Source organism: Trifolium pratense, linkage group LG2 (assembly GCF_020283565.1).
Source record: "Trifolium pratense cultivar HEN17-A07 linkage group LG2, ARS_RC_1.1, whole genome shotgun sequence".
Taxonomy (NCBI): Eukaryota; Viridiplantae; Streptophyta; class Magnoliopsida; order Fabales; family Fabaceae; genus Trifolium; species Trifolium pratense.
In genome coordinates this window covers 5091222-5104112 of record NC_060060.1, presented here as the reverse complement: position 1 = coordinate 5104112, position 12891 = coordinate 5091222, and the positions used below count along the sequence as shown (strand labels likewise).

Sequence of the window (12891 nt, the reverse complement as noted above, 5' to 3'; positions counted from 1 at the left end):
TAATATTCTGGAAATTTTGGTATATTGTATGAAATTTTTGGAGACCCGAAACTATTTTTAGTTAATTAAATGAGTAAAAAGGTAATTAAAAATATTATAATTCCATAAAAAATTTCCAAAATTTTATGTAAAGTACTATGAATTATTTAGAACCCTCTTGTGTACCTCACTCTCCCTAGTTCAAGTCATGAAATTATTTTCACAAATTCCGCTGATTATTTAAAACCATTTAACAAATAATAATAATAATTTCATAGATTTGTACTCTGAAACCAATTGTTTTTTTATTTGTTTCTAATAAAATATTAGATAATATTCTGGAACTTTTGGTATATTTTATGAAATTTTTTGAGACCTGAAACTATTTTTCGTTAATTAAATGAGATAAAACGGTAATTAAAAACTATTGTTTGCTTCTGAAACCATTTAGCTGGAAGAATGGTTTCAGAGAGTTATACTGTGAAACCATTCTAGCAGTAAAATGGTTTCAGAAGCAAACAATTAAAAATCAACTCCCCTGAAACCATTCTATCAGTGAAATGATTTCAAAGTACAACGCTCTGAAACCATTGTACCAGCTAAATGGTTTCAGAATGGTTTCAGAAGCAAACAATTAAGAAATTACTCACTGAAACCATTCTACCAGTAAAATGGTTTCAGAGAGTTATACTGTGAAACCATTCTACCAGCTAAATGGTTTCACAGTATTATATAAAGATAATTAAAGGTAGTGAAAAATTGAGTTTTTTTTTTTGTGTCCAAATCAAACGAACCAAGTCTCTATTTGTAGACAAAAAACAATTATGAATTTTGGTATAAAAATAAAAAAATAAAAAATTAATTTACAACGAAATAATTGAGTTTAAAGTATTAAATGAAAAAAAAAACACGCCAACCACCCAGCAGTTGACACGTGTCCTGCTTTTTTAAAATGAAATTTTCTCTCTCCAGGCGCAGATCTAGTGTGGTGCACGCGCTGGCTTATCATGGAGATGGATGATCTGGACTGTCTGATTGATCCGACAGCCATGATGAGATCATCTCTTGGCCGTCTGATGGAAATCAACGGTCTGTAACGGTGGTCCTGCGGTAGGCGCGCGACACTGGATCAGCGCCAATATGTTTTTTTTTTTTTTTTAAAAAAAAGAAAGGGTATTTTTGTCCAACTCAAAAGGTGCACCTTGTTAATTTAGACCCAACTGAGTCTAAATTAGCAGCCCCCATATATATATATATATATATATATATATATAGGGGAGGGATCAAATTACACCGGTGTAACATTTGAGTAATGTTACACCACTCAATAACGCTTTAGCGAATACAAATTTTATAAAATCCACCGTTGGATTGAAAGTTTATATCGTATAGATCATCCATGTTGAATTTTACAAAAATTTAAAATCGTTTGATATGTTATTGAAACCGGTGAAGATTAATGGTTTATGCATTTTTATTGAATACCGTTAATCTTGATCTATCTCAAAAACATATCAAATGATTTTAGATTTTTATACAATTCAACATAGATGATCTATACGATATAAGCTTTCGATCCAACGGTGGATTTTGTAAAATTTGCATTCGTTAAAGCGTTATTGAGCGGTGTAACATTACTCAAATGTTACACCGGTGTAATTTGATCTCTCCCCATATATATATATGGGGAGAGATCAAATTACACCGGTGTAACATTTGAGTAATGTTACACCGCTCAATAACGCTTTAACGAATGCAAATTTTACAAAATCCACCGTTGGATTGAAAGCTTATATCGTATAGATCATTTATGTTGAATTGTATAAAAATCTAAAATCGTTTGATATGTTTTTGAGATAGATCATGATTAACGGTATTTAATAAAAACGCATAAACCATTAATCTTCATCGGTCTCAATAACATATCAAACGATTTTAGATTTTTGTAAAATTTAACATGGACGATCTATACGATATAAGCTTTCAATCCAACGGTGGATTTTGTAAAATTTATATTCGTTAAAGCGTTATTGAGCGGAGTAACATTAATCAAATGTTACACCGGTGTAATTTGATCCCTCCCCATATATATATATATATATATATATATATATATATTCTATTTTGGTTTAAATTTAGTCTATATGATTATTGAACCACAATGACATGTTTTTATTAAGTTATTTATGATGAACAACCGCACAAAAAAGAACAACAAAACGCCGCATTCAGACGACGAACCCTAGTAGTCCAGAGTTCGGCTGGGAGGTAAGTAAAGTCTGGGTAAAAAATTGTTCCACCCAAGAATCGAACTCGGATTCTCTCAAAATCCGTCATTTCTAGTGAAACTCATTAACCATTTAAGCCCAATGACTTGGCGTGTGTTTGGTTCTGCGGCGGAGAGAATTGATTTTGGCATAATTGATTATGTAAAATTGATTCTGGCCAAAATTGATTTTAAGCTGAAGTGGTTTATGTTTGGATATATTCATGAAAAAGTGAGTTGAACAAAAAATTTGAGTGTAAAAATCAATTCTAGAATCAGAAGCTACGATTTCTAGCTTCAAGTAGAATCAATTCTGGAGGCAGAATCAATTCTACTTTTGAAAAACCAAACAAATCAGAATCAATTCTACACGTCCAGAATCAATTCTGGATGCTCCAGAATTGAAACCAAACATACACTTGATTAACTAGAGCCGTCTTTTATCCTCTTAATATAAATATGAAAAGACCATCATTAACATTTTGCAATTATGTATAGTTATACTTACAAAGATGTGACGCCCAATTGATTTAAGTACAACCACCGTGGGGATGCATGTGTAGTTAGTATTTCTAAACCATCTGATTCTATTAGGTGTGGTCACAATAGAATGCAGTCTAATGCACTTAATACCTCAAAATCATCTTATTAAAATCGGACGGTATAAATCATAAGACAAATTTAACTATTTATATATAAAATTTGAGGTTAAAATTTAAATAAACATATTCTAATACAATCTTAATCGAATAGTCTTAATCATTCAAATTGCACGATTGTACCGAATTTTGACTATATGAAAAGATAATCCCTATTTTCTCACACAAATAGGACACACCACACCAACACCAAGTTTCAAAAAAACCGGTGTGAGTGACATATGATTGATCAGTAATTTAGTATAGTGATTATTACTGTCAGCCATATACAGCCATAGTACTCTACTACTCTTAAAGAGTTACCCTAGTTAATTTTTACCTTCAATCATAGTTACTTTTACACATTCCACGTACCTTCAACCATAGTTACTTTTACACATTCAACCATAGTTAATCCCTATTCTATATTACATATTTTCTTCTCACACAAATAGGACACACACCACACCAACACCAAGTTTCAAAAAATCCAGTATGAGTGACATATGATTGATCAATAATTCAGTGTAATAATTATTACCGTCAGCCATATATAGTCATAGTAATTTTCAAGAATTACCCTAGTTAATTTTTACTTTCATGTTACTTTCACCGTAACACTCCACCTCTATTTCTTATTCTACCAGACTCTTTTAAATTTAAATGAAAAAAAAAATTGAACTAAATATTAATTTTCTTTTATTATTATTGGAATTGGAATATATCAGTAACTGAAACACATATTTTATTGTGGTTTATAAAGATTTAAAATCCGTTTCAGAATTTGTTACAACGATCATTTTTATACAGTAGTGTCAGTGTGTGCAACTAACAAACCTTAGAGCAAAATCTTTGAAAATCACAGAGAGAAATCATGAGCAACCAGGTTCTCCTTCTTCATCTTCTCCTTCTCATTCATACTGTTCATATTTTTCTCTGAAAATTCTCTAAAAATGCAATGTGATTCATGTTTAGCGTTTTCGTTAGCATAAATTAAGCGATCATCATCACTTGTAAATCGTTAGGAATTTTTTATGGATATCGATTTGGTTTGTTATTTCTCCGGTGATTCTGTGTTATCTTCGGTGATGGTTAAGTAGAGTTTTGTTCTTCTTCGGCGGTGACTCTGTGTTATCTCTGGCGGTGGTTATGTTCATTATCCGGCGATGATTCTGTTTGTGGTTGTTTGGCTAATCGTGGAAGTTTTTCTTATTTTCTATTGATTTGTTGACTTCAGTCTTCTAAATTCTAACATAATTAATTAATTAATTAATTTTCTAACAAAGGAAATATGAAAAAAAAGCACTCATGAGTCATGACTCAGTATTTTTATATTTTGATTCGATTGAAAATGAATGAATTTTTATTTTTTGTATTTTTCTTTGTTAATTAACCGGTTTCGAAAAAACCCTAGTAATTCAGAGTTCGACCGTCAGTTAAGTAAATTCCGGTCAAAAACTCTTTCTCTCAGAAATCGAACTTGTGTTGTCAAAAACTCTAACTAATCATAGCCTAGTTAGGTGTGAATAAGTGAAGTGTGCGGGGTTCGAACCCCGACTTATTGTATGACGTCTCTGGCAACTGAGCTAAGCTCACGGGGCCAAAGTATAACTATAGTTGATATACGAAATTATTTTACTTATTGTGGTAAGGGGTAAACATTCACTCTTCCTGATATTGAAATTTATGTATTAAGAAATTATATAGCTCACAAAATTTCCATGGTAATAGAAAGTTAGCATGATTTTTGCAAATATAAGAAGTTAGTAAGGTAAATTACTTCCAAAAAACATCAGGTGGCAGGGTAATTACTTAAAAAATGTCAGTTAATAAATTTATTTCGTTATAGATACTTGTAATTGTTGTTATGACCTTTTTATTTTAGTTTAGTTCAATATTGTTACTTAGATGTTAATTAGTTTCTTATCTCTGTTAATTTAGTTAATAAATTCTTATAAAATTGTAATTATGACCAATGTGGACTCGTATTGGGTTCATATACATGTCCTAGCATATAAAATTTCCTTACAGCCTTTTATAATTTGAATTGTATTTAAGGGAAGAAGTTTAAGATTTTTGTAGATAGATTAGAGTATCATTTACTCAACACACACACAACTTTACACAGTTACTTGAACTTCAATTAATTGTGCAATGTATAGTTAGTTATGTGTCCAAGCTCCATTTCATGCTTGATCTTTTGTTCTGTTTTTACATTTTTGGAAATCTTATGAAAACTTTATAAAGTTCTGACAATCAAATGTTAACTCTAAAGTTTTATATATTATTTGCAGCGATCTTGTATCCTTATGTTTGATGGTGCATCCAGGGGAAATCCTGGACCAGCTGGTGCAGGAGCTGCACTGTTTTCTGAAAATGGGACTCTGGTATGAAATATATTGAACAATTCAATTGGGTTTATATTGTTTATCTTTAAAATTTAGCTAACTCTTATGTTTCTTCACAGCTCTATCGATTCCGTCAAGGACTGGGCTATCAAACAAATAATGCTGCTGAGTATCATGCACTGATTTTAGGCTTGAATCAAGCATTCTATAAAGGATATAGGAACATCAATATCCAGGGAGACTCTCAGCTTGTTGTCAAGCAGGTTGGTCCTATTATATAGTATGCATTACTTTACTTTACTTTCCAATCAGCTTGTTATCATCAATCAGCTTGTTATCTCTCACCTTTTTGAATGTTTGATATGGAAAAAACATAATCCAAAGAAGTATACATTTTACTAAGTGATTTGTTTACGACTTGGAGTACTCGTTGTACTCATTTGAAATAAAATTATCTTTGATTATAAAAAAGTAGTATACATTTGACCTTATCACATGTTATGGGTTTTGCAACAGTTTTTGGGTGAATATAATATCAACAACCCACAATTAAGGAGCTTATGTCAAGAGGCTTCGGAGATAGCAAGGAAGTTTCGCTCGGTCAACGTCCAACACATTCCTAGGGTATTTACGAGAATCATTTTGCTCATACTTTTTCTTCTGAATTTTTCATCCAAATGCATGTCTATGTAAGAAGTCATGTGATCCAAATGCTTGAATAACTAAAACTAGTATAATTTGTAATCAGATATATTGATCACTCACACTAATTGCATTAGACTCCTACTCCTACTTATATGAATATTTTCTTTCAAATCTGACTAATTTCTTTTACAACTCCTTATATTTTCACCGACATTAACACATGGTAACATATTTATTGTAATGTTTAAGGAATGGAACACTGAAGCTGATGCTCAAGCAAACCGGGCCATCAATCTCGGAGGTTAGACTTCAAGACTTTTCTCAGTTTCATATATGTTTGATTCTTTGATTTCCTAAAATATTGAGAATTGCAAGGGACTTGCAACCAAAAATGCTTTGAAACCAAAAAAACATCTTTGATTTGTTTTTTTGTTTTTTTGTTTTTTTTATTTCAATTGATATATTTTCATTTAGATAATCTTTTGAAAGAAATATAGTGAACAAACTGTTTAGCTTGTCTCAGATTTTATTTCTCATGTCTATATTTGGTAAGGGAGCATAAATTAAATGGATCTTTATATATTTGTAGATGGTCAAGTCGAAGAAGAACGCGTGTATTACTGATCATCTGACAGTATGCCACTGTCAAAAACTATTGGCAACTCTGTTACATTTCTGCCTAGCAAACTATTGGCAACTCTGTTACATTTCTGCCTAGCAATTTAGCATATTAGGGGTTTTACATATGACACTACTGCATTCTGCATGTCAAAAGTTCAGTGTTGTTTACATTTGTGTCAATTTGAATATGTTTGGAGTTTGAACCTTAAATTTTATGCGATGTCATTATTAACTGAGTTCAGTTTACGGGATTATTTTAATTTATTTTTAATCCACCGTCAAAATGAATGTATACTCCTTTCGTATCCTTTGAAACAAAACAAACACTAATTACATACTCTGAATGTTTTTTCAAAAAAAATTACATACTCTGAATGTGTGAAGCTTCCAAAACATAAAATAAAAGGGAAATCTTGTGAAGCCATGCGAACAAAGATTGGAGGAAACGAAGATGATCTAAGCTCATCGTAACCAATTGAAGCATGGATCTGCTATCATCACGTTTATGCAATTTTCGATTTTGAGTTTTGAAACCCCAAACCACATATTCATATTCTATTCTTAATTTATTTTTTTCAATTTTATAGTAGATACAGCTTGCTTATATTAATAAAACTCCCTCTGATAGCTTACAACCATAAGGGGTTTATGTAACTTCAATCTCTTAAGTTTTAGTTGCTGCAGTTTTTCAATTTTGAGTGATGAAGGAAACAAATAAGGGGTTTATGTAACTTTAATCTCTATGTTTTAACATTTATTTTTAGGCCAAATGTATTGAGAAGTTCTTTAAGTTTCGCATTTGTATTAGTTAGGTTTTTTAAGCTTTTATGTAACAAGTATGTCTTTAAGTTATTTAGCTAACAAATCGGTTCTTTTGAGTTTCTAATTTGTTACACTATTATCCTTCTTCCGGTTGAACGTCAATTGTTGGGATGATTGCATTTTATTCAAGTAATTTTTTCTTCGTGAAATTACTTGAAGCATACACTTTTTTTTTTTAATCCAATCATAGATTTTATGTTAGTAATACCCATACTATTTTTTCTCTTAACTTTTGTTGGGCAACTTTAAGTTTTCGATGTTTAAATTTGATCAATTGAAAATATCAAACCTATCATTAACAATAAAATACTAGGATTAACATGCTTGGTATTCCTTCCAGCTTCCGACTGCCTCAGGTTTGAACTTCGGCTTATGCGTAAAATATGCGCTATCCATACCAACTAATTTGAGTTCACTAATTTGATTGATTACAAGATGTTTATTGAATGCGAGTGAAAAATTATTTTACATTAATTATCTTAATTATCAGGATATTTTATATTTACTCTTAATTTCTTAAACTATATTATACTTATCATATATGATACTGTACTTTAGTAAAGGATACCCAAACAATAGGAGTGAAGTAATACCCAAAGAAATGGTTTTCGGTTTAAAGTGAAACAAATATTTGTATGACTGTGACACCTTGACAATTCCTGAATTATTCCTTAAGACTTTTTAAAATAGATCGAAAAAGGAAAATTTATGTATTTTTTTCTTTCTAATATTAACTCTTTGGTTCACAAAATAGGTATTCATGTTTGGTCATTGGTGTGTAGATTTAGTAGTAGTATTCTTTTTTTTAATCGCAAAATATATATTAAAAGAAAAAAATAAGATTAGGTTATAACAAGGTTCAAAGATGGAGGATTACAAGAAGTACTAATAATCCCAAAGAAAAAGATACATGAATACAAGAACAAGAAGATCACCATACAAGGTGAGCAAAAAGCCGGTTCAAAATCAAAACCCTCCAAGTCCTCCAAGATCCAAGTTCTCCGAGATACAATACTCTAACGGCTCAAGCACAAAAAATATTGCACTTCCTATTTGTATAAATAGAATGGATGGCCAGAGATGTTGGGCAGATACCACCTCTAAGAAATAAGTTTTAGACTATAAACTAATTAAATTAACTTATCAAAATAAGCTATAAGTTCGTGATAACTTGTATAATTGAAAAATTAACAATTAAGTAAATTATAAAGTTTCTTTGAACCTAATCTAATCCCCTTGCAATTGCAAATCAAACCTCTTCTAAACTACCATGGCATTCCCAGTGCGTACTCCACGTAGCTTCACTCGTTCAGTGCATACACAAGCTCACAATCAGTTGGAATACTTGCATTGCAGCATATGAAAGATATTTCGATTAATTCTTTTTAATCAAAAAAACAATACATAAGTTGTGGTTTGTGACTAAAATGCATGCCTAAGATAAAGCAAGGAAAATGTTAGGGCATATATTAAGAATATAAATGTATCAATATTTTTAAATATTTTGTGAATTATATTTTTAAAACATTAAATATAGAGTTTAATTGATGTGCACCGACGGTGTAAAATAGTTTTGCACAATCGTCCAATAAAAAATCATTATTTTGCCATGTCATATCAAGAAAGTGGGATGTAGTGAGGTGATGTGGCGGAAAACATGATTGGTATTGGTTGACAGTGTAAAATTATTTTACACCGTCGGTGCATATCAATTAAATCCTTAAATATATCCGTTTTTCAAGTGCGCGTAGCTTTCGTGATATTTTGTGAATATAGTGTTTACACTATATAGCATTGTAAATTGCTTTGTGGACTTAATAATAATTACGAGTTTAATTTTTGTGCACTGTCTATGTAAAGTTATTTTAGACATGTATTTAATAATGTGTTCTCACCTTTAGGCTTGTCATAGGAATTAAGGGTCCGTTTGGTTCTATGAAAATAAAGTGGAAGAAAAGAAAATTACACAAACCGATGCATAAACTTGGACAAAAGTTAGTCATTCATGCATCGGTTTGCGTAATTATATATAAGGTGAATTTATAAATATTGCAAATTATATTACCACAATTAAAAATGAAACATATTTAATAGTATTATAAGTGACATTTTTCTCAACCACTATATTCAAGACACTTAGGATGGATTACCAACCAAATTTTATGAGATGGGTAGTCAAGTTGCCACCGAAAGAATGTCTCATTTAAATTTTACTATTAGTCACCTTGATGTACATAACCATACAATGATGGTTGAGACATTATCAGCTTTGTTACTTGCACACAGACATATGAGGGATTACCACAAATTTCAAATGAGAAGTTTCAACTAAAACCAACAACTTCGACTTACGAATTAAAGTTTTATCAATTCAACGGTTTAAAATGAACAAATTTTCTATTTTATACCACACACAAAAAAGTTCGATGAAATTTAATAAAAAATCATGAATTTTTTCCACATAAACCTTATATATTGAACTACGGTTTGTGGACTTTATTTTTTTATATTATTTATAAGATTAACACGAGTACAAAATAAACGCATAAATTTACTGACATATTTATTATAAAAAAATAAAACACCGGCATATTTGTATTGCGTAAAAGAAATCACATAAGTTATATTAAGGAAATAAGAGTCACATATTGTCATTTTATGTGTCTAATTATCTCTGTTACAATTATTTTTTCTCTCATATTATCACATCTTTATTTTTTATTTTTCTTTCTTTACACACATAAAATCACACTAGTTGGAGGTGGTCCAATTTCAAGAACGTACATAAATATTATTTAAACAACTTTGATCGAACAAAAGTACAACAACGATACGAATACTATTAACTAATACTACTTTTTCTTCTATTTTGTTTGTTGCATAGATAGAAGAAAGAGAGTCTCGGCTAGTGTAGTGAAAAAAAAAGAAGTAAAAAGTAGTATTAAGTAATAATGTTAGTATGATTGTTGTATTTTTGTTGAAACAATTGTTTAAATAACATTTATGTTTCAGGAACTATTAGCTGGTGAAAGTAAAATAAAAGAACAAAGAAATAAAAGGGTGTATAGACTCAATAGTAGAGTGTGTACTCAAGTCGGTCAATAGCCACTTCTTTGTCCCCAATACTGCCAAGATAATATTGTATGTTGAAAACGTTTATAACCGTTTCATCAAAATTGCATTGTCCATGCGCATCTGTTTATCGATATATTTCTTTTGTTTCTGTACTCTTTGTTCCAACAAGACACTGTTATCCACGAAGATGATTCAAAAAATCGTAAGAGGGTATGTTGTGAGGAAGATGGGGAATGAGCTGTTGAAGATGAAGGCGGAATTGGAGGAGTTTGAGAAGAAGGTTAACGATGAATAAACTGTGAACAAGATGAAGAAGGGCGAAAAGGAGAGAATGTGAATCGCCGAAAGTCATTTTTTAAAGTCATTTTTAAAGTCATTTTTTATGGCGTGTCTAAAGCCCAAGATCAGGGCTTTGTATTCAACAATTTTCTCTTGTTCATGGAGACCTCCTTCATTTTCCACTTATTTCCTTAAACGCCACATGTTATTCTCTTGGTTCATACAGGACCATAACCCCTAAACCAGGCTTAGTAGATGCGGCAATACCCTTGAATGCAATGATATAAGAAGGCTCCAATTTCACTTGCTTATTCAATGCTTCAACACCCAGGATGCATCTCTCAAACAATTTTGACATGGTATCCGTCATCTTTTTCACTTCTTCCATCACATCATATCTACGAGTGTCCGAAAATTACAAAAGAGGTACCAAAATTTCAAGAAATCCAAAAAACTCAAAAATCGACCAAAAACCCAAAAATCGACTATAAACTCTAAAATCGTCCGAAAACCCAAAAAATCGGTCGAAAAACCAAAAATCGACCCTAAACCCAGAAAATTAGCTGAAAATCCGGAAATCGGTAAAAACCCAAAAAATCGACTATAAACCCATAAATCGACCGAAAACCAAAAAATCGACTATAAACCCTAACATCGGACGAAAACTGGGTTTATTAAATTTGTGGTCGATTTTAGATTTTTCGGAAGATTTTATGGTTTATAGTCAATTTTTGAGATTTTGGCCAATTTTTTGGGTTTATAGTCAATTTTTGAGATTTTGGCCGATTTTAGGTTTTCGGCCGAGTTTTTAGGGTTTATTGTCGAATTTTGGGCTTTTGGCCGATTTTAGGTTTTTCCGCCGATTTTTGGGTTTTCGGCTGATTTTAGGGTTTATAGTCGATTTTTGGGTTTTTGGCCGATTTTTAGGTTTTCTACCAATTTTTTGGATTTTCAGTCGATTTTAGCGTTTATCGTTGATTTTAGGTTTTTCGATCGGTTTCTTTTTTCCGGCCGATTTTTTGATAGGAAGCAAATGAAGTGGTGGAAGAAGTGAACTTGATGACAAAATTGGAGCCTTCTTTTATGATTGCCTTCAAGGGTATTGTCACACCTAATGGAACTGGTTTAGGGGTTATGATCTTTTCAGAACAAGATAATAACATCTGGCGTTTAAGCAAAAATGTGCAAAATGAAGGAAGTTTCCAGGTACAAGGCAAAATTGCTGAATACAAATCCCTGATCTTCGGCTTGGAATATGCGATAAAAAATGAGTTTAAGAATGTTAGCGTTTTTGGGGAGTCAGACTCTGTTGTCAATCACATTGCTAGACCATGGGAGATACATTCTACCGGTATGTGGGAAATGGAAAGAGAAATGGAACTATGCCTTCAAGTTTTGAAGATGAAGAAATTTTTTAACACATTCTCCCTTGCTAAGGTATAATATAATCATATTAACTTGTTTTTAATTATATTAGCTTATTATCAGCAGTCTGATTCTTTTAATGTTTTAGGGAAAAACTGGAACACCTAGTCATGATGCAGATGAGGCGATCAGATATCTCAGAGGTTAGATACTCTTTAATTTTTCTTTCTCTTCTTCACTTGCACATCAAATTATAAGTTAATTGTGTTTTTCAAATATTAGTTTCAACTGTTATATATTGATTTGCCTCCTTAAACTTTTGCAGTTGGTCAACAGCTTCTAACCTTACAGAATTGTTGATCATCCCTAACACCACACCAGTTAATTAGTTATCACTACTGCTTATAGTTAATTAGAAAAGTTATGTTATCACTACTGCCTAAAACTTATGTTACATTTATGCCTAACATTTATGTTTGTTGGTTTGTATGTCTGTCTATCTATCCCTTTCCCTTTCCCTTGAAAGTGCCAAAACTATGATTTAGTGAGTTTGCAGACTAAGTGGCACCATTGTTTGCTAATGCTTACTTTTTGTTACATTTGAGTTTATGCAATTTTCGATTTTGAGTTTTGAAACCCCAAACCGCATGATTCATATTCTATTCTTAAGTTTTCGATTTTATATATGTAATTTTCGACTTTATAGTAAATAAGATAAATAGTATGTATGCGCAATGTGAATGCTTCAAGAGAATTCAAAATATCATTAGAAATAAATAGAGTGAATGTTGATTCCTTTATAACATATTGGTTAACATAATCATCTCACTGTGTAAACATTACTGATTTTTTG

At 31.3% G+C, this 12891-nt stretch overlaps 1 protein-coding gene across 1 annotated transcript; it reads left to right on the top strand.

Moving 5' to 3' along the window:
- Nucleotides 1-3685: 3685 nt before the first annotated feature.
- Nucleotides 3686-6781, top strand: LOC123906502 (uncharacterized protein Mb2253c-like). The gene is made up of 6 exons (XM_045956427.1): nucleotides 3686-3769; nucleotides 5178-5270; nucleotides 5351-5494; nucleotides 5748-5855; nucleotides 6126-6177; nucleotides 6466-6781. Exons 1-6 carry the CDS (start codon nucleotides 3758-3760, stop codon nucleotides 6498-6500), a joined length of 444 nt encoding a protein of 147 aa, XP_045812383.1. The 5' UTR covers nucleotides 3686-3757; the 3' UTR covers nucleotides 6501-6781.
- Nucleotides 6782-12891: the final 6110 nt, after the last annotated feature.